The sequence below is a fragment of the Suricata suricatta genome, chromosome 16 (assembly GCF_006229205.1).
Source record: "Suricata suricatta isolate VVHF042 chromosome 16, meerkat_22Aug2017_6uvM2_HiC, whole genome shotgun sequence".
Lineage (NCBI taxonomy): Eukaryota > Metazoa > Chordata > Mammalia > Carnivora > Herpestidae > Suricata > Suricata suricatta.
In genome coordinates this window covers 5,711,122-5,738,399 of record NC_043715.1, presented here as the reverse complement: position 1 = coordinate 5,738,399, position 27,278 = coordinate 5,711,122, and the positions used below count along the sequence as shown (strand labels likewise).

Below are 27,278 nucleotides of genomic sequence, written 5' to 3'. Positions count from 1 at the left end.
ATAATGATTGCCACTTCAGATAGCTGTGAAATTAGGTGATTAACTAGTTGTTACTTAACCTTCTAATTTCTGTATAAGTCTAATTACATGAAATAGAAGTTGGGGTTCTGATTTTTTACTTTGCTTATCCATTTGGAGTGTCATTGTAACTACTGTATTGTAAATGATGGAAAATAATTGCATATGTTAAAAAAATAGTTATACTCTAAAAAAAAAAAAAAAGTAAAAAAAAAAAAAGGGCCAGTAGAGAAACCCACAGTCCAGCTGCTAGTCTCTTCCCACTATAAACAGTAACTACATTTCCTCAGGGGAACCAGTGAACACACGAAGAAGTCAATCACAGCAAAATAGTAAAGTATTAATAAGGGAAAAAATAAATTTAGAAAACATCCATGAGCCTCCAACTCCAGCTGTTAGGTCTAGAGTTTCACTGGTTTCCATTTACCCCTATTTCTTTCCCTCGTCCAAGCTCTACAGTACTTTTCCCTTCATTCCAACCCTCCCCAAACACAAGCATTTTCAGGCATAAGGATTTTACCAATGAATACAAAATGAAATGATGAAACTTGAAAAACATTTACAAATAAAATACAGTGATAACATCCAGTTCTGATGAGGACATAGTGAAACTAGATCACTCATACGATTGCTGGTGGGAATATAAAATGGCACAATCTCTGTGGAAAGGAGCTTGACAGTTTCTTACTGAACTAAATACACACTTACCACATTGACCCAGCAATTGACCTCTTAGGCATTTATCTCAGAGAAATGAAAACTTATGTTCACTCAAAACCTTATAAAGGAATATTCACAGCAGCTCTATCTATGTATTGAAAGCCAAGAACCGAAAACAACCAAAATACCCTTCAACAGGTGAATGGTTAGGTCCTATGGTACATCCACTGCATGGAATACTACTCAGTAATAAAAAACTAAGGAACTACTGATATACTCAACAACTTAGATGGATCTCGAGTGAATAATGCTGAGTGAAAAAAAAGGAAATCTCAAAAGGTTACATTTATATAACATCTTTGAAATAACAAAATTATAGATATGGAAAAGAGACTCATGATTGCCAGACCTTAGGGACAATAGAAGAGACTGGGTGTGGCTACAAAGGGAGAGCCTGAGTGAAACTCAGGGCTCTGGAACAGTTTTGTATCTTGAATATGGTGGTAATTACATAAATCTGCTTGTGATAAACTGTGTAGAAATACATACATACGTACACATACGAGTAAAAAGGTAAAATCAAATAGGCTCTGTGTACTGTGCCGCTGTCAATTTCCTGGCTTTGTACCATACTCTAGTGAGATAAGACAGAGAATGAAGTGTACATGGGCTTTCCTTGTACATTTTTTGCAACTTCCTGTGAATCCATCATTATTTTACTAATTTAAAATTTTTATTTTTTAGAGAGAGAAACTCAGAGTGCAAGTAGGGGAGGAGCAGAGTAAGGGAGACAGAATCAGAAGCAGGCTCCAGGCTCTGAGTTCTCAGCACAGAGCCCAAGGCAGGGCTCAAACTCATGAACCGTGAGATCATGACCTGAGCCAAAGTCAGACACTCAACTGACTGAGCCAGCAAAGCGCCCCTTTCATTATTTTAAATATATGTAAAAGAAATGCTTGCATTCTAAAGTGTTTCGTAGTTTTGCTCCTTTTACCTGTGTCTATATCCTCACCACAGAAAGAACTGGCAGTTTCCGGAATGCGTATCCTGTACTTCTGTTCTCTGTTTCTGCTATTCAACATCATGTTTCCATTTTCTACCTGGCAAAATATCGACCTGTAAAGGCTCAGAGCTCATGTCCTTTGGGTCTTCCCTGACTGTTTGGCCAAGCTCTTCATCGACCTGTTCCCATAAAAAAGCACCTTTCTCTATGTTTGAGAACCATGTAAGCACTGGCTTATTGTTCATTATGCTGCTTCTGCGTCTCCCAAAGACCGAGAGTCTGAACAACAGACCACATCTCTTATTCACCTTATATCACTAGTAGTCAGGCTGCACTTCGTATACAGGAAGAGTTCAATAAAGGGTCTCTGGATATAAGTCTAGACTTGCTTTATTTCTTCAGACTCTCTTTCTTGGATGGTTCCCTCTAAACTGAGATGCCTCATTTCATCATATATTCTCGGTAATAGAACTCACCAATCCTGCCCAACTCCTATTTTTAGTCACGTAGGTATATGAAATAGCTATGTATCTATATATGTATGTTCTGTGCTCATGGAAAGGATAGATCACCCTGTGAATATGAAATCAAGCAACTCCAGATTTAGGTAGCAATCCAATTCTCCTGCCTTCACAGCATCTAAGAACACTCTGTAAAGCTTAGCGATTTGGCTTTACTCACAACTGAGGGCCTAGAGCTGGTATGACAAACTATAGTCCCTTAGGCTGGATGTCTGTTGGTGTAAATAAAGTTTTATTGGAACAAAGATATGCTCGTTTGGTTCTGCGCTACAATGGCAGCAGTGGGTAGATACAACAGTGACTGGCCCGTAAGCCCATTTTTCATCCGTCTCTCTATAGAAGTAGTTCACCAACTCCTGTCTTAAGAGTCCAACAGAGCTAAGATGACACCGACAGAATTACCACCCGTATCCTTCACTTTCCACCTGCCATCAGGGTCACTCTCCAGCCCCCAACAGCTGACCGAGTCAGAGAATTTCAAGTACACTTGAAACAACCACGTCAGTAGTAAATCCTCAACTCTTTCATTCTTACTCTCTACTTAGCTCTGGCTGAACAGCTACATTGGATACAGCAACTTAAGGCTCCATTCATTCTCACGTGACACCCCACCCTACCACCCAATCTATGTACCTGCCATCTCCTGCTCTCCTGACAAAAAGCTCTTTTTCATCAATGACTTAAGCTGCTAACCCAACCAGAAAATCTGTAGAACCTCCCCCGCCCCCCATGCCCCCAGTCTCCCCTTTGCTTCTAATATCCTGTTGAGTCTTTCCCAACCACTGGGGTAGGGGCTGATACTTTTTTAAGGTTAACTTCTTCCTTCCTAAGTCTTGAGTCAGATCTTTGGTCTGGATCTTACGTGCGCAGCATCATTGGATGTACCTGCTTTGCCAATCCACTCCACTGCTCTGATTATATACCAGAAGTCAAAAGAAGGCTCTGCTGGGTAAAAACTCAAATTTTGCTAATATGTATGAAATCAGAACTTTAGAAATTATAATTATATGATTTATCCTCCACCTTCACTCACCCTGTTCATCCCTAGTCACACCCTAGCTCACCTCCATTTGAATCTGGCCCATTCAACATTTACTCTCCAATTTTTTAAAACATTATTTACACCTTGCTATGTTTTTCTGGAAATTACTCTTTAAGCATGATATCTAACACTGGGCAGTAGACTTCGGTGACAAGCAGTCACTGAATAGTAGTCAGAGAAGGGAATTTGGAGCCAGACTGCCTGGGTTTGGTCCTGTCTACACTACTTGTTAGCTCTGTAACCTTAGGCAAGTTACTTACTTTTCTCTTTCAGTGCTTCAGCTATAAGAGAGGAGTAATAACTACACCTACCTCACAGAGTTATGTGAATTTTATGGGTTGATATATGCAAAGCCCTTAGAGCAGCTGTCTGAACACAGAGCAGAAAGTCTAAATCTTGGCTATTATTTAAGTTTGAAGGTCTGGTTGTTTCCCCTGCTTTAATTCCTGTATTCATTTTACTACCCTTGTCTTTTTCTTTTTCTTCCACCTTGAAACCATTGATTGTTAAATTGATTTAATTTCGAATCTAAAGTCAATTTTGCTTAAGGCTGACATTCGCCTCAAATGTTACAATTCTCTCCATTCCCACTGCCATTGCAACCAGATCATCAGAATTTCTTGCTTGGTCTTTCCGACTGCAACTTTGTCCCTTGTCAGGTCTGTCTTTCACAACGTATTCACCACAGGGCAGGTAAGTAACTTTGAAAAGTAAGGAGCACAGCTAAAACGCTGCTCCCCCTGCTCAAGAGCGTCCTCAGGTTCACAAGATAAAGAAAAAAATCCTTAATCTGGCGTAGAATTCTTCACATGTTGCGGCCACTGGCTACGTTTCCAGGCCCTCATTTTGCTACCTGCCTTCCAAACAGAGTGAATGACCTTTATTTAGTTCTTGGAAGCCACAACGAGACTGTGGTTTTTGCGTCTCAGACTTCGGAACTCGCTTCCGCCTCGGCTTATGCGGCCACGCCCCGACCCTCTCACCCACCCTTCAATTTCTACCCTAAGGGCCGGTTCCTGCCTAAGCGCCGCGTCTTCCCGGGCCGAGTGTGTTCCGGCGCTCCAGCATCACCCCACTTAGGGCCGCGCCACCCTGCCTGCGTACGTGTCTGTCCTAGCCAACCGCGCGCTTTATAAGAGGGAAGCCGCCGGATTTACGATCCAGTTCCCAGGGCCTAAAGCAGAGCAAGCGCTAAGTGAATGAATGAACGTCCGAACCGGAGGACCTCCGTGGCCTCCCCGGTGGCCCCGTGCGCCCGCCGCCTCGGCGCCGGCCAGGTCGGCAAGTCCAGTTACCCCTGTCGCCCAGCCCGCCTCCCCGGCGTCCCCACACCTTCATGCGCAGCAGGTTCTTGGACAACTTCGTCTTGCGCTCGGCCGCCATATTGGCTCCTGCTCAGGGCCGCGGTCGGCCTACAGCCCCCGACGCGCACGCGCACTGCTGCGTGCGTCGCGGCGGCGTCCTACGTGGTTCGCGTTCGTCCCGCCCGTGGCCCCGCCCCCGCCTCTCGCGCCCTGGTGCGTCCCTGGATCTCCGCGTGTCGCCGCAGGGAGCGCTCTCGTCACCGAAGAGCTCGGGGTAAGGACACGAATGGCAGTGCAGGGGTGAGAGGGCCTTGACGCAGGGAAGGAGACGTCTGAGGGCCTGCAGGACGCCCGAGCGCCGGCGGCTGCGGCTTCAGCCGGGCCCCCGGGAGCGGCCTGAGGCGGCCGGTGGCGAGTGTCGCCGTGCCTCACGGACCTCGTTCTGCCGCGTATCGCCGTCTCAGTCGTGCTGGCGAGACCTTTGAAACACTTCACCCAACGTCCCGACTGTACCGAGTCTGTCATGTATGCCAGTACCTCCCACGTTCACGGTCACCCCGTGCTAGGTAAACTCCGTGCTTAGTTGGGTAAACTGAGGCACGGGGCGGCTGCAGAGTCGGAGGGAGTGGGGGACGGATGCGTGTGCAGACCCGCCCCCGCCTCCCACTTCCGGCTTCGGAAATGCGCTGGGAGACTGCGCGCGCGCGTGCGCGTCTTCGAACGCGGCCTGGCCTTCCGTGGAAGCGCCGGACGTGACAGCCAAGGCTCGAGGACAGGGCGGCCACCTGCCTTCAAGCACTGGAGAGACGGTGGCCTCGGCGCCGCGTGTCCCGCCCAAGACAAGCTCCACACGGGTCGCAGGGGCCGCGCTGAGGAACACACGCGGCCCGACACTACCGTTCTGGCGGGAAGGCCTCGGCGCTGGGACCCTTACCTGCGCCATTTCACGTCATCTTCACGAAGAAGTTGTCGTCGTCGTGTCGTGTCGTGTCGTGTCGTCCCCCGCAGGTTTCCTCAGTGCGGCCAGCAAAGCCATCCTAACATAGTAGGCGGTCATAGCAGCTAATCCGTGACCAAGTGCGGGACCCTGGGCCGCAGTCGTGCACGCAGACCCACGACCGCCCTTTCCTGGAGCGGCCCTGAGCGCGAGGGCCCTGGAAGGAAGAAAGTGGTGATGTGACCCTGTGGCTTGGAGGGTTACTGAAGGCCACGTGGTAGTGCTGTGAGGATTGGAAGTTGAGGAAAACCTATTCCGTGAAGAGTTGGAGGCAGAGTGTTCTGAGAAGAGAGAACAACCGTGAAGGTCCTGAGACTAGAACAAGAGTTACCGGTATTTACCAGGTCGAACAGCGGAGCTAATCGTGCTGCGGGTTGAATTGTGTCCCTCCAAAACTAATCAAGAGCTTTGTCTTGGAATGGGACTGTGTTCGGATGTAGGGCCTTTGAAGAGGCGATAAAGTTAATCCAACCCGACTGGTGTTCCTATAAGAAGGAAAAAAATTTGGACACCCTGAAAGACCCCAGGGTCGCATGCTTGCAGAGGGAACACCGTGTGAGGACACAGAAGATGGCCGTTTGCACACAAGGAGAATGGCCTCAGAAAAATCACTTCTGCTGACACCTTGATCTTGAATTTCTAGCCTCCAAAACTGTGAGAAAGTTTTGTTTAAGCCACCCAGTCTGTATTATTTCATTATGGTCACCGGGGCAAACTCATACTCCAGATAATTAATGACAGAGAACAATTGCAATAAGAACCCTATTAAGAAAAATACACGGTTCATGAGAGAGTATATAACAAAGGCACCTACGCCTTTCAGGCCTGGTAAAGGAGGGACCCCAAAGGTGTGATATTAAAGTTGAGATCTGAAAGGCGAAGGAGGAGTCAGCCTGGGGAAAAGCCTTCCAGTCGATCTTAGTTTTGCGCTACCATGACTTCCACGTACCGATGGATCACGTTTGTGGGAGTGCTGACAATACTGACTCCCATCCCGTTCATGTTTCCTTAGTGACCTATCTTGGGCTTACATATCACAGGCTCCTTGGAGATGAATACACATACTTTAGAAATGGTTTCCCAAGGGATGGGGAGAGGCTTGTTTTGGCCTCCCATGAATCTGTTAGAGATAACATAGCCTCCCCTCTCCACTTTTTAAAAATGTTTATTTATTTATTTTGAGAGAGTATATGTGTGTAGGGGGAGAAGCAGAGAGAATCTCAAGCAGGCTCCGTGCTGTGACTGCAGACCTCAGACCCACCACCTGTGAGATCATGACCTGAGCCAAAATCAGGAGTCAGATGCTTAACCAACAGCCACCAGGCGCCCCTCTTTTCCCTTCTTAATACAGGTGGTGCCACGAGAGCTAATTAAGGGTTAGCTGTCAGGTGCGTACAAGCCATTTGAGGAGCATTTGAAGGCTTTCATCTCCATACATTGCTCTTCTGCATGTTCCTTCTGTTTATAAAATCGGTAGACTAAGATCTGGATTTTGCAGAGAATAACTGTGCAGCTGCTGTGGGTCATCTTCTGCCCAATTTCCCTTATCAGTCAGTTACCTTGAATAAAACTCTGTAAACTGTATGGAATGGCCTGCTTTGTTTTCCTGTCTCAAAGTGCCTTCTTGGCTTGGGGGAATCCTTTACTATCTCTCCACCACCTTATAACATTTCATTTTACAGAATTGAAATTCTGTACTCATTAAACAATAACTCTCCCTTTCCTCCTCTCCTGTAACCACTATTCAATTTTTTATCTCTGAATTTGACTTCTGTTCAGAATTTTGAAAGTTCTTTGGGAGCAAGATGAAAAATGACCCAGTCCCCTATCTGCACCCAGGACACAATGCTGACTATGAACTAGATCTTGAAGAATGAGCACATGCCTTGACAGCTTAAGAGGAAAACAATCCTGGCAGAAGTAAGAGCATATGTACATCAGTTAAAGATGCTAGAGCTCCACACTTTCCCTATGGACTCTCTTGCACACTGGATTCAATTCATTTTCATAAAACATTGTCTTCATCATGTCACTCTCCTGCTCCAAGTTTTATAATAACTGTTATTGTCTGAGGGATAAAGGTCAAATTCTTCAACCTGACACTCAAATTCTGTATTTTTATTTGACAATGAAAATACTTATAATTAAAACTAGTCCTCAAAGTCTCCTCCCACCCATCAAAATGTAATAAATGAGAAGTGATTTAAAAGTAATAGTGTAATTTTAACTTTGAATTAAACCACCTGACTGGGAAGATAACTTCTGGATTGCTCTATGCTACTAAATTATAGAATACAGAGGATAAGTCTTTAACTCACTATGTGTGACCTGTTTTAGTTACAAAGCCAAGGAAATGTCATTTTGGGGAAGAGATATTTCTATAGGTCTTCACACAATTCTGAGTCCTTTCATAATGGAATTTGTTGCATGTGTGAAAACTTCCCATTTCTTCCAATTACTGGATCCATCGAGAAAAGGTCCCTTGAGTGTCTTTACTCTTGTATGTAGCAGATCTTATCTAAGGCTGTGCAGCCCAATATATTAAGCCTAGTCATATATAGCTACTGAGCGCTTGAAATGTGACTATTGTGACTGAGGAGCTGAATATTTAATTTTAGTTAAATCTGAAAACTCGCAGTATAAAATATTTTCTCATTGTACACATTTTGTTGTTTTGGAAGGACTACCTTTCACTTTAACCTTTGAAGATTTAGTGTCCCAAGTTTAGGTGAACTGTACATGTAAAATACATACTATATTTCAAAGAGTTGGAACAAGAACACAAAATGCAAAACATCTCAATTTTTTTTTCAGATTGATAACATGTTAATAGTTTGGATGTATTCGCTTAAATAAAATCTAGCATTAAAATTAATTTCATCTGTTTCTTTTTTAATGGGGCTATGATAAAATTTAAAATTACATGGCTTACACGTCTTCTCTCTCTATTAGTTTTTGTTCTTTTGTTTGTTTTGCAAGTACCAAAAATTGATAATGGCTTATTAAATAAAATGGGAATTTATAAGAATGATACCGGATAGTCCCTAGAATAACAGCCTGAGAACAAGGCCAAGTTAAAAGGTCAGGAACCAGGGCAGCCCAAGGATCTCAGAAGCAGAAATTAACTTAGTGCCCCAGCAAGAATGACAAACACCAACTGATTTCTCTGCTGTCAGGACACTGGAGATGTCAAAGTCTAGGAGAGAGTCAAGGCCTGATTTATAGTCCTTGTAGGACTATACAGAATGGGGGAGGGTAATTCTTTAAAGAAAAATTGAGTGCTGCAACCCAAAGGAGAGATAATGTTTGTAATATCCAAAACAGCAGTGTTAAGGACAAATACCTGTTCAAGGCGGGAAGTAAGAGAGTTCTGTTGACATAGCCCTGAAGGACAAATAATTGATAGGGTCTCAGGTGGAAAACTCCTATCCAGCATCAAATCCGCCCTTCCTCATGTGCTCCTTCTTACTGCTCACCTGTTTAATAAGCAAGTATTTATTGGCTGCCTTTTATATGCAAATTGTGGCTGGGTTAATTGGCCAAAAAATGTAATTAGTATGATATATCCTTTCTGCTCTTACATTTAGTTACTTGCCAAGTCCTCTATCAATTACTTATTTGTGGTTATCATGGTCAAATTAGAATTTAGTGCTGAAAGTTACCCTACAGGACATCTAGGTAAGTAGTTCCTAAACGTTGGGCAGATGTGGTTATGATAGAATGATCAGGAAGAATTAAAACACTTCAAAACCAAAAATCATTCCTTATTCCTGGATGGTTCTAATGATCAGTCTGGTTTTGGAAACTGCTGAGTTAGATGAATCTCCTAATTGTGTATACCAAATTGCAATACCTCAGAATTCAGGTTTGTGAACTTTGCACTTAGGTTTCTTTTTATTGTGCCCCTATTCATCCTTTCTTTTCCATTGTTACAAACCTATCCCTGGACTTAATGTCTAAATCTTACTACTTTATAATTGTATGATAGCCATAGACTCATATTTTTTCTGCCTCCTGTCTTTTTTATTCTTTAACCAATATTTTTGAGCATCTGCTTTGTTCCTGGCCCTTTGATAGGTGGTAGGGAAACTACTTCTCCCCTGAGGACATGCCACAGACAAGATACACGTCCTTAAGACTGAGAAAGGTGAGTTATGGCAGGGAACCTAATGTGCATTCGAGAAGCTTGGAAAGCCTTTCTTGGGGAAGTGACATCCAACCTGAAACCTTAGGATGAGTTAAGAGTATGCCAGACAAAAAGGGGAAAGGGCCAGGAGTCAAGGAGTGTTTCAGTCAGGTGGAAAAGGATTTGAAAGATGCCTATTGTGTAGGTGACAAGTCTGGACAGGGAAGGGTCAGGTCTCTGAAGACCGTATGTTAAGTTGGTAGAAATTTGAAAGATGCTGTGGAGCTAGCATCTTAAGCAGGAGAATGGCACTTTAAAATTGTACAGTAGAGTTATGTCATTCTTGAGTCACTCTTGCTGAAAGTGGAGTAGGGAAAGCGAGAAGGTAAAAATAAAACAAGGCAGGGACAAAGTCTGACCCTTAAGTCATCTCAAAATTTCCCTTAGATTACTCTTACTAATTTGTTTCAGATTAATTTCTTACTTTAAGTAGTTAATCCTATTATTTTTTTAAAGGCTGATGGTCAAGGCTTCCTCTACCTATCTTCTAGCCTTATCTCCTAGCTTTTTAGCCTCATCTTGTATGCCTCGATTTAGTGTCTTCTAGCCAAACTGATCTAGATAGTGTGCCTACAAACAGTCCACAGTTACCCACCATGTAAATATTCACACTGCCTTTTATTTCTGGAATGATGCCTGGAATAATGTCTTTCAACTTCTCAAATCCTGCCCATCTCTCAGAACCCAATTCAGATTTCGCTTTCCTCTTACATCAACTGAAAATGATGATTTCCTTTTTTTTCTCCAAATGCCTTAGGGCCGTTTTATAGTTTCAGTTATTGTTACCTAACATGATTGCAGGTGCTGGGGGATAGTTCTGAGTTTTATAGTTATTTGAGTCTTTCACAGCTTCAAGCAGTTAATATACTTAATAAATACTTATTGAATGAATAAGTGAAAAACTGCTCTTTAAAATGGATGAAACAGCATTTAAAAAATATTCACATTCTTTAATAATGTGTAAGCCTCAGAATACCTAAGCAATTATATCTAGCTGATTTGAAATTAAATTTTTTTTTCATTTTACAAAACAAAAAAATAAATGAAAGACCAAGGACGTGGTAATGAAGCCAGCTTATTTTCCTGTACTAATTCTATTCCAAATTTTCGGTTCAGTTAAAAGATATGGTATCTTTGGACTTTCTGTGGAAGTTTCCAAAGGGCCAGTTGCCATGGGGATTATGAAGAAGAAAAAATTAAAAAATATGACCATTTTATACAAATGAAACTACCATGTCCAAACCTGGAAGACATTTGTGAAGGACGGAAGAACTTTGCAGAAAGAAAAATAATGTGGAAATAAAGTGTTAGGGGAACATGTTATGATTGTGGAAGTCAAGCCACAGCTAAGATAGATGTTTATTTTTCCCAAAGGGGAAATTGTGTGTTGACTAATAATGAGGAGGAGCAAAGGAAAGGTCTTAAAGCAGAGGGCTGGAGGGACTAAGTAGTCTTCTTTCTTTAACCTATGGCAAGTTCTTCCTCATAAAAAGGGAGAGATTAGGTTATAAAAGTCAAAGTCTGTAGTTGAAAAGGAGGCTGTTGGAATTTGAACCAAACAAATCATTGTCTCTCACTGTTTTTTATCCCCTACCACTCTTAAAAATAGGAGTCCTTTTTTATCTTACAAAAATAAAAAACCCATTATTTTTCTTACAAGGACAGTTAATATTTGTAGCCATTCTGTTATTATTTGTAAGTTTTGTAGACATTATAATGCATTTTGCTGTTTGGAGGAATTTTTTCCTGTCACAACTTTAAAATAGAAAACAAATACCTGTTCTCCTAGATTATTACCTCTTTGCTGTGAGTATGCCTGAAATGCCAATGGCAGGAGCATTCAGCGCTGCATCCTCGCCTAGATGGCATTGGTTGATAGAGAGTGAATCCTTAATTCTGATGCTGGTTCTGAGTCTGCCTGGTGGTGTTGTCACAGTTGGAAATGTGACATGAACAAGACAAGGAAGGATGTTTTATTTCAAAAGTGAACAATTACAAGAAAGAAATGAAGTTCTGTTTTTGAATCCCTTTAAAGTATAAAAGGAGAAGAGAACTAACAATGATGTTTATGATAAATAGGAAAAGAACCAGATATTAGATTCTTTAGATTAAAAAATTCCATTAGTTTTACAAATCACAATGTATTAAAAAATAATGTATTTCACTGTAGTCAATACAAAAATATAGAAATGTCTAAGAAAAATGAAAATCAAGGGACGCCTCAGGGGCTCAGTCAGTTAAGCATCAGACTTTGGCTCAGGTCATGGGTTCAAGCCCTGTTTTGGGCTCTGTGCTGACAGCTCAGAGCCTGGAGCCTGCTTCAGATTCTGTGTCTCCCTCTCTCTGCCCCTCTCATGCTCCTGCTCTGTTTCTCAAAAATAAATCAAAATGTTTAAAAAAAAAAGAAAAATGGAAGTCTTACCTATTTTACTCCCCCAACTCCTGTTTCTCAGAGGCAACCTCTGCTAAATCCTTTGGCTTTAAAAGTTTGCGATAAAAACAAAACAAAACCTTTAAGTAAACTTTACATCTTTTTAATTGTTTTAAGAAAGAGTTGTGTTTTTGATAGTAAGAAGGCATTACAGAGTGTTACAATCTCTTCTTTGTCAGATATGCTTGCAGCTGTTTCTTTGATTCATTGTTTTTCTGTTTCAGGAGATTTGACCATGACCTACTACCACCATTGGGTGGCGCCTAAATTGGGTCCCCTTAAGAAGTGAATTCATCCTTGTCGTTGGGTTATATGCATTTCACCTTACTAATGATAACTTTGCACAGATGTTTTTAAATGAAGTGTTGAATAAAAATTTCCTCTTGTTTCTAACAAGAATGTGTGTGAGCCAGAGAGCGCGAGAACACAACACAGCTAAGGAAATACCTAGTGACCAGATGTCTGGAAGAAAATCCTCTTCCATTAAGCCATTTTGTTCTTGCACGTCTACTTGGAACAGCTCAAGAGCCATGAAACCCTTTTAACTCTGTGAGGATCAAATGAGATAACATATGTGAAAACACCTTACCAAATGTGCAAAACTGTACAGATGTGAAAGACGGTTATTCTTACAGCACGATTGCAGGTTGCTTTTATAGCCTTTTTTAATGGCATGGTTGCTTTTTAGATAGAGTAGTCTGTATGAATTAGCAAACACAAATTAAAATCTATAAAAAACCCCCCTGCATATCTTTATTTAAGTTCACTTAATCCCAAATCTAAGATCTCTTACTTGTGGGCTGGCATGAACTAAATTTATTAGTGCTCTCCTGTCCCAAGCATTGTGCAAATATTCTGAGTCTTAAATGCTGCTGTGAATTAGGTAAAAATCGCTCTGGTCACTGATCATTAGGTCTCACTGGATACTATGGAGATGGTGATTGTTCAGCCAGCTTGGTCCTTTTATAAATAAATGTATGTATGTATGTGTATATATGTATGGATGGATGTATTTAGAGAGAACAAATCCCAAGCAGGTTCCACATTGTCATCTCAGAGCCCAATGTGAGGTTAAATCCCACTAACAGTGATATCATGACCTGAGCTGAAATCAAGGATCAGATGCTCAGCTGACTCAGCCACCTAGGCACCCCTAGCTTGGTCATTTTAGGTTCTTCTCTTTCACTGTTTCTAGTCCATGCTTGGTGCTCAAGAATCTTTGGAAGGACTGGGGGCCAAGTGTCAACCTCTCTGAGTGCACCACAGAGATCCCTCCTTGCTTTTCTAATTCTGGGTCTCACTGGACCTTTTGAACCCTGACCTCTTTCCAATATTGGGGAAAACATTTCCTCTTCCCTTTTGCTGCCCTAGAAGTGACATTGGCTCTCCCATCTGCCTCCAGGCTACATAGATATACCTCTTTAGTCAGTGTAGGCTTTGACAAAAGTCAGGAAGAGCCGTAGAATCCACACAACTTCTTGCCCTTTTAGATATTAAAGGCTGGGTTGCCTTCTTAGAAATATTGAGGTGTGCCTAGAGTAAAACACAAACTAAAAGATCAGAAAATTATTCTCCTCCTCTGGCAAATTAAAGACTCTCTTTTGGTTTCAGCAGGGCTTGTATGTATTTTTTTTTCTGGGTGAGCAGAGCATACATTATCTTCTTGATTTCTTGATTCTCCGTAGCCTAGAGGACTATTCTCCTTTTTTCATTCAGCTGCAATAATTCCAGTATATCAGAAAAAGGAAAACACTTCCTTGTTAACTCTAAAAAGCAATAATTATGATAGTTTATAATTTACACTTGTTAATAAATGCCTCCCATAACATTAGTGAACATTGCTTCTCTGGGCTGGTTATTGTATTTGGATTTTTTTAGTAACATTCAAACTACAAGCAAGCTAAGTTGCTTTCTGTTTGTGCTGCTTAGGAGATAGGTATTAGGAGTGATTAGTTTTGTTGATTAAATGATCTAATCAGAAATTAATTGCTGTGAATTGAAATATGTAGCTCTTTAGCATTTAATACATTTTAAGAATGGAGAATGTTAACAATTTTTTTATTATGGAAAACTTCAAAAATATTCAAAGGTACAGAGAATAGTCTAACATTTATATACTTGCCAACCAGCTTTATTGTCAACTCATGGCCAATCTTGTTTTATTTATGTTCCCCCAATTTCTTTCTTTCCCTCTCTCTTCCAATTATTTTGAAGCCAATTCTAGGCATCCTAGAACTTATCTATAAAAATTTCAGTAGGTATCTCTAAATGGTAAGGACTTCAAAAAGAAAAAACACACACAGCATAATTACAATGCTGTCATCTCACTTAAAAGTTAAACGATAAAAGAACACTTTATTCTTATTTTTATTTGTCTTATTTGTTTTCTTAAAATTTAATATTAAATTTATGTCAACAATAAGTCTAAACATTAACATAGCCTGAAAGATATCCAGGATATGTTGGTAACTGAAAGAGCAAGTAATAGAATCATTTTTATAACATGGCTCAATTTGTATTTTAAGAATTATACCTATTTTTATTTGAGCAGAAATTAGAAACATACCTCGAGCCAAGAGCTGTTGTTACTTTTTTTTTCATTTAAAAAACTTTTTTTAGTGTTTACTTTTGAGAGAGAGAGAGAGAGAGAGAGTGAGCAGGGGATGGGCAGAGAGAGAGGGTGACACTGAATCCCAAGCAGGCCAGTCAGCGCAGAACCTGACACAGGGCTCCAACTCACAAACTGCGAGATCATGTTCTGAGCCCAAGTCCGACGCTTAGCCAGGCACCCCTGTTATTACTTTTATAGTAAGAATAATCAGAGTTGGTATTGGGAATGGGAAAAGGGTTCTCACTTGTAACCTATACTTCAGTAGGTTTTATTGTTAAAAAATGCACATTAGTTTTGAAACTAAATTTTCAAAAGGTAATTTATGAAAGGAAGAACTTGAATCAATTGTGTTCATATGTAACATGAGAGGTAATCTCAGGTATTGTCTCTCGGTTGAGTAATCTTCCTCCTGGGTTAGTAAGAGTAGCAGTTGCCAGGCACTTTAGACAGGTCCTTCCAATCTGATTACTTATTTCTCACCATAAGTTCCCATCTCCCAGCTGAAGACGCACAATCTAGAGCAGTTAAATGACCTGCCAGAAATTCAGAAGAGGCTGACCAGGCTGAGGAACTTAGGTCCTGGGGCTCCCCTGCCCATGCTTTCATCACTTCATTGAAACATTCCACTTCCCTTGGTTTAGGAGTTCTCACTTCAGAGAATGAATTTTATTATTTCAGTTCGTTCTGGTTTGACTCTCTTAAAATTTCCATATCGGCTTTAACTGTTCTACATTACTATAAACTTAATGGCTCAGGCAAGATAGAAGAGTAATACCTCTCATTTCCTGCCTTGTCCATACAATCGGACTGGCCTGAAGGACTAAAGGGAGAAACAACACAAAAGGAACTTCATGCTTCTCTGATTTGAGAAACATTTAAATAACAGGCAGATGGTTCTTGTCATTAGTGCCTTTCTGTGCAGTTCTCCAGCTGCCTAACCTTTCTTCCTTGGTGGAAAATGTCATAAAGCTCTTCTTTATTTATCTATTCCATAAACATAGGACAAAGAGATTACAAGCGTATGAGAATAGAAATGCCCAGCACTTTTATTTGCAATACATTCCAAATCATTGATGTAAACAAGCTGTTATTATCTTTTTTAAAAAGTTGTTATGGATTAGTTCTTGCATACTTAGCAAACTTACTTTGTGCCCAAAAGAAAACTCTCTCTAACCCCAAGAAATTTGATTCTTACAAAATTTTGCTAGTATATTATTTTGTAAAATAATTATAAAATAATTTTACACAATTATTCAAGTATTATTCAAATGATTATTGAAGAAGATGAGTAGTGTGAGGTGTTCTGTCCTTTGCACTCCTTTCCAGCAGCCATCCCATCAGGAGTCATGGGAGCCCCACAGTCTAGGTTGAGAAAATGCACCTGATAAGACAGAGTCTTCTAGAACTTAGACCACTTGATGTCCCTCTTTACACACAGTGAAAAAGTATAGCAAGTAGGAACTACTTCACTGACCACAGGAAGATACTGGCCAGTCCTTCTTGTAGTATAAAAATAAGATTCCAGGGGCACTTGGATGGCTCAGTCGGTTAAGCGTCTGACTCTTGGTTTTGGCTCAGGTCATGATCTCACAGTTCATGGGATCAAGCCCCACTTGTGCTCTGCACTGACAGCACGGAGCCTGCTTAGGATTCTCTCTTTCTCTCTCTCTCAAAATAAATAAACAAATGCTAAAAAAATAAAATAAGATTCCAGATTTTGATCCCTTAGATTTAAAATTTGGCCCTCCACTCTGCACTGACAGTGCAGAGCCTGCTTGGGATTCTCTGTCTGTCTGTCTCTCTTTCTGTCTCTCTCTCTCCACCTCTCTTGCTCATGCTATCTCTGTCTCTCTCAAAAAACAAACAAACAAAAAAACCCAAAATTTTGCTTTCCAGACAAGCTGAATGGTAGGTCACTTTAGTGGATAGTTCACAGTATTTTGAGAAATAAATTTAATATTGATTCTTCTGCAATGTATAGCTATACTTTGTTTCTCTGAGTTCCCCAAAGAGGATATTTGAGGAATCTCATAAATATTAGTAATTATGTTCAGTGAGATGGTTTAAAATAATTCAATTCTAACTCTTAGGAGGCTCTGAAAAAGGAGAGACTTTATGTTTTAAGGGGGAAAGAATTTTTCACTGCCTAATGTTCAAAAATATTGTAGCATATTTTGGCAGATCTTTAGTTAATTTAGAAGCCATATTGTAGGAAACACCACTCTTTAGCCTGCCTTCTAAGTTAGGTCTCTCACCAGTGTCTGGGGCAGTTCATGAATTTAGGTTTCATAAACTGCAACCTTATTCCTCCAAGGAGATGTATTTTTCCTGTGACTTCTATACTGGCTGGCTTCCTCTGGATCATTTTGCAGTTGATGTTAGTAGAAAGTGTCTAGACACTTGTGTTTGGTTGTGTATGATAAATGTAACTTTAATATAAATTATTTGGCAGAGGAGAATGTTTGTAAGTTCATGGCTTTCTTGACATTTTAAGTGTTACAGTTGGAAATTTTCTTAAAGATCTCTGCCCAACTCTCTATTTAACTCATTAGGAAACTGACTCTAACAAGGTCAAGCAACTACTGCCAATTGCAGGACCAGAGAGGTTGTATTGTACTATGGTTAAGTGCTTTGGCTCTGCATCCCAGGATCTGGGTTTGAATCCTACTCCTGCCACTTATGAAATATATGACGTTGTGCAACTTACATCACCTCCCTGTGCCTCCATTTCCACATTTGCAAATGGGATGGTCATAATACATAGTTTATAGGGCTATTATGAAGGCTAAATGAACAAATATGATTGAAGCACTTTGCACAGTGCCTGGTAGATAGTGAGTAGTGAATAAATGCTATTAGAATTAGAACTCATGGGGGCACCTGGGTGGCTCAGTTAAGCGTCTGACTTCAGCTCAGGTCATGATCTCAGGGCTCCTGAGTTCAAGCCCCATGTTGGACTCTGTGCTAACAGTTCAGAGCCTGGAACCTGCTTTGGATTCTGTGTCTCCCTCTCTCTTTACCCTTCCCCCACTCACACACCATGTGTCTCTCAAAAATAAACATTAAGAAAAATAATTAGAACCCATGTTTCCTACCTCTCAGTTGATTGCTTTATAGTTGTACCACATTGTTTCTCCTGATATCCCTTAAATAGAGTTAAATATTTTAGTAGTGTTATTTCTCATTAGAGTTGATTAAATATTTCAGAATAGAACACTTATTTAACAAATACCATCTTAGCCATTTTTTTTCCATTTGAGAGATGGATGTGTAATAAATGAAGAATTTGGAATGAAATGAAAAATTAAATGGTGTATGTCTGAGTCTATTCAGGTAGCACATTATGTAATAAATTACTTTTTAATACAGCCATGATTCCTAATTTGCATAAACAATTGACCACTTTAGTGGCTCGTTAGATAAATTGAGCCCTACTAGCCAACAGAATTGTATCACAAATGCATATCTGGAATGTGAAACTTACTGGAAACTCATTGAAACTGAAATTTCCAGTAAAGGGAACCCTTGATTTTTCAATAAAAGAGGAAATGCCTATTCTGGGTTCATGTAGAAGATATGGATTTAGCAATGATTTGTTCTTTGATTCTAATCACTTAGTGCCTTTTAAAGAGAGATTTTCAGCTCTCTGTGAAGACACAGTGTTATAGCAAAAGTGGCCAGTCTTATATTCATGATATTGCCTACCAGGTAGATCATCAGTGCCAGCTCTATGCATGAAGATGTGTGCTGTGAGTTGAGCCCTATTTCTCTTCTTGTTAGGTACATGTGGCCGACAACCGAGGCTCCCTACTCCCTTGTCATTCTCATAGTCTTGTTTCTTGCTACTAGCACCCTAATTTTTCTCAAATATTGGGTGGCTATGTGCTTTAGGGGAAGTTGGGGTTTCCCTCAGCCTTGAGGGGGAAGTGAGTCTTGAATAGTTTAAACCAGATATTCCAATTATAATTATTACCCTTCCAGTGATGGATCTAGACAATTTTGGCCAATGAGGACAGAGAGATAGTCTTTGAGGAGGACAGTGCTTCCATGTGAAATATACGTATGTAAGGAGACCCTTCTTTCTCTGATTGTTGTCATCTTTATATGTTGCCTGGAGTTGCAGAAGCCACCTTAGGATCCTGAGGAGGACAAGCCTCAGGGGACAAGCTGACATGCTTATATTGACAGCGTGGACAGATGGGAAGGACCTGGGTCCTTTGTGATATCGATGAATTAGCAAGTGAACTCACCCTGAAGCTGCTCTGCCTCTGGACCTCTTGTTTTCTAATATAACAAAAGACATTATTTAAGCCAATTTTACTCAACTTTCTTTTTTCAACAGAAACATGCTAACTGGTACAATGTAAAATCATGTAATTATAATTCTGGTCTCTTTGTATGCTTTAATTGTAGTTGCCAAAAGGAGCTGATGTCTGAAAATTGCTCAGTAGGACCAGGCATAGCATGGGCCACCCCCCTGGTTTCACTTGCCAATGTCCACTCTCTTTAGACGTGTAAGTATTTAAACTTCTGTTAACCAATGATATTTCTTTATAGCTTGAGTTAGTGTTTTAGGTACAATTGTAGGAATAGTAAATGATACAATTAGTAATCTCACAGGGTTCCATTTTTGTTGCAGTTTCTTTTTCCCCTTTTTTAAATTATTTATTTTGAGAGAGAGAGAGAGAGAGAGGGAGAGAGCACACCCATGTGCACACATGCACAAAAGAAGGGAAGGGGCAGAGGGAGAGGGAGAGAGAGAGAATCCCAAGCAGGTACCACGCTGTCAGCACAGAGTCTGACTTGGGCTTGATCTCACTCACGAATAGTGATATCGTGACCTGAGCTGAAATCAGGAGTCAGACACTTAACTGACTGAGCTGCTCAGGCTCCCCTCTTTTTCCTCTTTTAAGTTCCTTGGTTACCCTCATTCGGTGGCACATTACCCTGAAGGGGGCCAGAATGAATGGAGGTCACCTCAGTCAGAGCAAGCACTGCTGTAGGCCTTTTGTGGCCTTTGCACAACCATCTCCTTTGAGCTGGCATACTGTTTTCCTTACAGAAATGCTTCATTTAGATGCTTAAAAATGAACTTCCTTCCTTTTTTCAAAGGTGTGAGCAAGAATCATGCAATAGCAACTGAATTTTAAGACTTGACATGTGTGCATTGGGATTAGTATTGTGATAAATGAAATGAAAAATTAGTTTGACATATATATCAGATATATTTATGTAAATTATATATATGCTGGGTGATTACTAGACATAGATGTTAAGTCATGTGAATCACCAGGGTTACAGTTTATAGGTGCCTTATAAAATGAATGCAGTTGGATAATGATCAAGCCTATAGGGAGGTCTTACCACTGGTAGAAAATCTTCTTCAATTAATTTCACTCCTGAATAGATTGCTACCATCCCTTTGCATGGCCTTGCCAGGTACAGTTGCTGACATAATAGTATCTCCCTTTACCGTGAGAGTAACTCTTCTCTGAATGTTGTGGTTTCATCAGATTTGTCACTAGACCCGTTAGGGACCAAACCAGGAAGGTAGAGGATGGGGTCTCAGTTAAGGGTGACACTAGACAGTCAGGGATTTCCATCTAGGCAAAGCAGAACTGTGAATGAACAGAACAGATGGCCTGTTCAGAGAGATCCTGAGGAAAGTCCCTGGCTGAGACCTCCGCCTTTGGCGTCCTTATGTAGCGAGCCCTTCATCTCTTGGTAGTAAATAAATGAGACTGTGATCACTGCTTTTAATCAAGGAACAAAGACCTATTCCTTTTTATGGTAGACAGGCTACCATACCATTGAGGAAGAAAATAAGAAATATCTACAGAAAGCTTTAAAAATACCTTCTTATTGCCTGTTAATTTACAACACCTGCCTGCCAGCACGCTTTAGTTGGTACATCTGTACAGAAAGAATGGGAGGAAGCGTGTTCTTTCCTGTTCCATATAAGACAGAACAAAGATGTAACTGGAGGTCACTGTGCGTTTCTGGTCTCTGCCCATGAACAAGTAAAACCTTTTTTAGGATGGTGTATGCTTGCTGGGAAGCCTTCCTCTAAGTCATCCCCACAGGAGGGGTGAAAATCCTTCCCACTCTCCACTCCCTAATTGAACAATGCCAGCTTCGGATGATAAAAAACAATTCTCACCTTTAGTCAGAATGCTGGAAGTAGTATCATTAGTATTGAGATATTGTTTGGCATTGCATTTGATAGGAAACAAAAAGTGCATGATACCTTTTATGAGTCTTTATCTCCTGGCATCCTGAAATTTCCTCCCCATCACAATATAAATAATTAAAGTACAGTTTTATGTTGGAGATGAGAGACATCCCTAGTTTCGGAGAATCCTAGGACAAGACCTACACATTCTGTGTTAATGACATTCATAAGGTCCACAGCCTCAGGTTAATGTTGAATCACTAGCTCTTTTGGGGAGTGAGAGTATGATATTTGTGAGGGCCCATGTATAGCTGTTGTGCCAGACTCTACAAGCTTGATAGCTTTTATGCATATATTTTAAAAAGTTTATTTAGTTTGAGAGAGATTGTGTGCGAGCAGGGTAGGAACAGAGAGGGAGGGACAGAGAAAACCCCAAGCAGGCTCTGTGCTCAGCACAGTGCCTGACATGGGGCTCAATCATGACCATGAGATCATGACCTGAGCCAGTGTCAGTAGGTAGACGCTCCACCAACTGAGCCACCCAGGCACCCTGCTTTTCTGTATCTAATAAAAAGTGGAATAATGAAGTCTTTTTGAAAATTATAGTATGTCTCATTTGTATTAAGGAGTACCAATAAAATCGTGTGTGTGTGTGTGTGTGTGTGTGTGTGTGTGTGTGTGTGTGTGAGAGAGAGAGAGAGAGAGAGAGAGAGAGAGAGAGAGAGAGAGAGGAGAGTTGTGGTCACTTGGTCAGCACCTCTGTCCTTCAGGAGCAGCTATGAGAGGGAGAGGGAGCAGAGGGAGAGGGAGAGGGAGAGAGACTTAAGCAGCTCCACATTCAGCAACTCCGCACACGGCTGGACGCAGGGCTGGATCCCATGACTCTGGGACCATTGCCTGAGCCAAAATCAAGGATTGGGTGCCCAACCAACTGAGCCACCCAGGTGTCCCTGGTTTACACTTCCTAAAGAAAGTGAGAGGGGCACCTGGGTGGCTCAGTTCGTTAAGTGTCTGGTTCTTGATTTCAGCTCATACTCGTGTGGTTTCGTGAGTTCAAGCCCCAGGGCTTGGTGCTGACTGTGTGGAAACTGCTTGAGATTCTGTCTCTCTCTCTCTGCCCCTCCCCAGCTCACATGCTTTCTTTCTCTCTCTCAAAATAAATAAATAAACTTTTAAAAATGGTTTTAAAAAAGGTAACAATAGTAATAATTTAAGTACTTTAGCTACTGTCATCGTCTAATCTATTAAGCACATAATTGCCCAGTGCATGCTTTTAAAAACACCTCCCTTTTGACCAAATCTTAATTCCTATTTTGTTTTTGAGCATCCTTTCATTGTTAGTTCAAATGATAGTTTTCCTGCCCAGTCAAGTAACATGTTAAGAACAGGAGGGAAGCTGGGTCTCTGCTGTATCAAGATTTCTCTTTTCCCCTGGCTCGTTTGATCCATCATTTGCCTTCTATCTCTAGAGTACACACCTGGACCACAGTTAGCATTTGATAGCAACCACGGGCCCATAGTTTCAGAGATGTTCAGCGACCCAAGGCTGCAGCTGAAACAAGAAACAAACACACCAGAAAAGATAGATCTGCCTTGGTTAATGAAGATCACAGATGGAAATACTTTTTTTTTCTTTCCTGTGGACATGGTGGGATTTTAGAACTGATGCTATTAATCAATCTGTCCTGAAACAGAAACAGTTCAAATATGTAATATAGAGTATCAGTGGAATAGAAAACAAACCTTTAACTAAGCCTGATTTTTTTTGAAGTTGGAAAATGTTGCCAGCCTGTTTTTTATGTAATTGAAAATGTTTAGAAGCTTTCCTGAAGAGTTGATTAATATATCAAAATCAAAAAAAGGCAATTTTGAGTCTAATTTTGTTTGTTTACTGTGTAATACAGGATTCTTGGCTTTGAAATTCTGCCATGCAGGGTGAAAAATGACTGTCAGTGTGAAACAAAGTAGTCTATTGAAAAGAACATTGTATCTAATAGAGAACAGCTGATGCCAGCCCAGTGCATGCTCTCTGGAATTACAATATCTCAATCAGTCTGATTGGTGTCTGTGGATAAAGGAGAGTCCCGATTTGGCCAACGGTGGCAAAGTGTGGGGGAGGGAGGTAGTCTCCTCCCCCCTCCCACCTCTTGTTGCAAGAATCCCCAGTATGGGTGGTTGGTGGGGAGGCACTCTGGTCTAGGCTGGAGGAATTAAGATAGTTTGGGACCTTGATAAGCTGCACTAACTGCAGTATCCCCCAAAGGCAGAGGTGATATTGTGAGGGATGGGTTGCACAGTTTCTGTAGGGGGGCTGCGATTTTACTCTGGTCCCAGAAGCTTTTCTGAGGGCTTCCTGATGTTCTGAATCTGAAAGAACTAAAATAGGGCAGCTGTATTTTGGTACTAAGCTTTTGGAGGAAGAGGCTATGGTTCAAGAAAACTGCTAGAAAAATAATGAGTGAACTCAAAACAGGAGTACCCCAAGAGACAAAAATGCCTGTCCCAGAGTGATTTTACATCTTGCCTTTCCTGGTTCCTTGGGGTCACCACCTCCTTTTCTAAGCACTCACACATCGTCTGTCTCAGCAAGAATGTTGCCGTTTCACAATCAAGCTTGCACATCTGTAGATGACAGAGTAACACTTTTCTCTCCCCATGTTGAGAAACTGGGATACTATTTTTCTAGCCCCATTGCCCCAATACCTATTCTATTCTCTATGATGTCTTAAGGATTACTGACAGGGCCTCTTAGATTGCATCTGCAAAGTCTCTCCCACATTCTGGGATGCAATTTGTTTAGGCCTGGAGACTTGAGCTCATTTAAAACAGCAAGATGGTCTCCTGCTATCAGTTTACTTATCGCATACCTCAGTTCCTTCTAAACTACATTTATTCAGCCCTGCTGAGCTTAAAGATCATTCTCCTCGATACCAAAGATGGAAATACAACAGAAGTTGTGATCTATGGCTTCCTTTTTGTTGTTTGTTAATGTTGTATCATCTGTCCCAAGCAGTGAGTGTGTTTTTTAGGTTCATCTCTTTTACTTTGATGGTAGCTGATAAGGGGTGTGTGTGCCTCCAAGTTTGTGGATGAAAGCCTTCAGCATATTTCACATAAGCGTCTTTCACAAGAGTGCACTGAGGGACTAACCCTCCCATCCTGTTCTTTCTGCTTAATACTCACATGCGCATGTTTCTCTTGTTTAGTGTGCAGCTGTGGGGGAGGGCTCTGGACTCACAACCCAGGGTGAGTCCTGCCTGTTGCACTCACTATGGCAGTGAGACCATGGACAGGGCAGTTAGCCTCTCCGCATCTGAGTTGCCTTGTCTGTAAAGTGGAGATAGTAATGCTTCCTGGTAGAATTTGAGCATAAATGATTTAATACACATAACGGGCTGAGAATAGTGTCTGGAACATTGTAAGTGCTTATTGCCCCTTCACCATCATCATTTGTAATGTATTTCTATCATCTTTCAAATATATTTTAAAAATTCTGATCTAATCAGAACACTTCCTCATGAGCCACAGTTTGTCCTATGGTTAGGACACATTCAGTCCAGTTGCGTATGTTGTATCTCTTGGTGTACCCTATGTCAAACAGTGAGACTTGGTGGAAAAAATGATGATGTGAGGCTCTCAAAGACCATGAATCAACAAAGAAAGACAATTACATTTAGTGTACTTATGGCAGAAGCAAAGCAAATAGATGAATTTTTATAAAGACTCTGATTTGAGTCTGGTTTGAAGTAAAAGAGGACTTTCTTCTCAATCAGAGAATCCAAGTAACCAGTGCACCCATTTCCAAGGCTTCTGGCTCAGTTTGAATGATAAAGGAAGACTCATCACAGATGAGGCCAAACAAATCTGTAATACCTCATGGGAATTGTAAAATATTACTTCATAGCAGTATGAAAAGGTAAATTTGCAATCACCAAGGGAACCCTGAGCCTCTCTGATCTTTGGACCATATTAGGGCTTTTGGAATCCTTGATACATTTTGGTTGGTTGCTAAATGGGAGAATTCTTCCTCCTCCTGCCTTTATGTTTTCATAACGGATTTCCTTTGGCACAACAACCATCATCTTATTGGCCTTCTCTGATTGGAGAAAGAACTAACATACTGAGACTTTCCTTCCTTGGAGCCCTCCTTTCAACAGGATACTGATTTGTGGTGGAAACTTACAGAAGCAGCTCCTGCTTGGGTGGGGAAAGTGTTACAGTAGTGTAGTGATTCCTGTGATTGGTAGGTCAGTTTGCCAAATCGAGAAGCAGTATTAGCGAGTCTGTTTGTGCCCAGAACTCAAGCCAAATTCTCTAATTAGTTTTTTCAGTAATAATAATAAAGCTGATGCTTTCATTTCTGTTTGTCTCCCGTGTCTTGTTCCTCAGTAGATTCTTAACTTAAGAAGAGGTGAGAGGGATATTTATTGATTCTTTCATACCTCAAACAATGCAAACAATAAGAGTAAAGGTAAGCAATATTCCTCAGCTCCTTTCTTTACATGTACCCAAGAGGTGAACCAAGACAATCTTTAAGTAACCTGTACAAAAATTAGCTGATTGACGCCCCCCCCCCCACTTGGGAAAATCTGCCCTTATTTCTGTCTTTCATCAGGGTCAAACAAATAAATAAATATGGAAACTCAGATGATGGAAAAGGAGCTATTGGTATCAAGTAGGTGGAGAGAAAAGCTAAATTGAGTTGACTGGAAAATAACTCTCAGGATTGGAGTGCGCCTTCTGTTATTCAGAATAGAAGTAGCGGAGTGTCACTGTCCTGGGGCCAGTGGGAGGTATGAGCAAGATCAAGAGCACAGGTCATGTGGGTGCCAAGAAGCTAGGATGAAAAATTTCTTAAAACTATTGTCTTGTACAACAATGCATGAAGTGCCTAGATACATTTTCAGCTCCCCCTTAACAACTGCATACCACATTTTATTCTTGCTGCACTAGAGAGAGTTATGGAGTCAACTAGAGGGTAGAAAGAAAATGTGGCCTGGCTGTACAGGAGATGGGATATAGGTATAGATACTGAGAACCCCAAAAGTAGGACCAGATTTAAAGACTGGTTAGTGAGTACAGTGGGAACAGATCGGCCAGAAGAGAAGATGTGCTAGGCAGGACCTTCCAGGAGCAGAATTAAATGAGCAGAGGAGAAATTAGAGTTCTCAAGGTGAAGAGCCAAGGAGAACTCTGGTGAACCACAAAGTTAATGCCAGGAAAGCTTGAAGACAGTATGTATTCTTTGGGATTCAGATGGAAGATTGGTTTTCCAAGCGACCAAATACCAGAGTGGATACTACATCCAAAATTTAATGAAATATTTACTGATCAATTGCTCTGTGCCTGTCACAGTACTGGGCAATATGACATACTCTTTTTTTTTTTTTTAACTCACTTTTTTTTTTTTTTGAGAGAGAGAGAGAGAGAGAGAGAGAGAGAGAGAGAGAATGAGAATCCCAAGCAGCCTCTGTGCAGCCAGCACTGAGCCTGATATGGAGCTTGATCACATGAACCATGAGATCATGACCTGAGCTGAAATCAAGAGTCAGAGGCCTAACCAACTGAGCCACCCAGGTGCCCTCAGGTACTTTTTGTAGGTTATCACTTTGCCTGGAGTTTAAGTATGAAGAAAAAATGAAAATGGGCCTTAGCAAGGTCACCAGGTAGAAAATGTCCCTTGGTGCCTGTTCCTTGATGTCCAAGGAGGGAGCAATAAAAAGTGGCGTTAAGAGGGGCCCCAGGTGAATGGAGAGTCTCTGGATGCTGAGGCAATGGCGAGGGTAGGGGGCAGCATGCTGCCGAGTCCAGAAGAAAAGAATAATGCTGCATAGGAAAGTGGACCCTGTGCATAGCCAGAGAAGAAAAAAAAAGACAATTTAGTTTTATATGTTACATTTTAATAATAGTCATTTGTAACTGCATAATGAAATTTGTGAACAAAAGTTCATTTCCAGAAGAATAATCTCTGACTGATATGCAATGCCTCAGTGGGATTTGGCCAGGTTTTAATTTTAGCTTGAATAAATAATGTAAGATACTAGGCTGGATGAGATAAAAGGAAATCTCCGTACTTTCATCTCTCCATGATGGAAATAATAACTACTTTATTTCAAAACAAGTTTCCAATTAGTTTCTGTGAAATATTATTATCCCCTTTTTCCAGATACTGTAGCTCATTTTGAAACTTAATTTTGATAATATATAAACATTTTTTAAACTTACTCTACAGGAATGACAGTTATATTTGGAGAGAGGAACGCTGTTGGACTATAACTATATTATTTGGGACTGTTCTAAATAATAGTAAAAATAATAAAAGAGAATTAGTCA

The 27,278-nt window shown here is 40.9% G+C and overlaps 1 protein-coding gene and 1 long non-coding RNA gene across 2 annotated transcripts in view; one reads left to right on the top strand and one right to left on the bottom strand.

The window, feature by feature from the left end:
* The window catches only part of LOC115280319, an 8,723-nt gene extending 6,671 nt beyond the window's left edge, over positions 1-2,052 (top strand). The window contains exon 3 of the long non-coding RNA XR_003903738.1: positions 1,696-2,052. This is a non-coding gene — a long non-coding RNA (uncharacterized LOC115280319). The remainder of the gene's footprint in view (positions 1-1,695) is intronic.
* The window catches only part of MPHOSPH6 (M-phase phosphoprotein 6), a 22,020-nt gene extending 17,340 nt beyond the window's left edge, over positions 1-4,680 (bottom strand). The window contains exon 1 of the mRNA XM_029925141.1: positions 4,577-4,680. Within this exon, the coding sequence (XP_029781001.1) occupies positions 4,577-4,627 (51 nt within the window). The 5' untranslated portion in view covers positions 4,628-4,680. The remainder of the gene's footprint in view (positions 1-4,576) is intronic.
* Between the last annotated feature and the right edge of the window lie 22,598 nt (positions 4,681-27,278).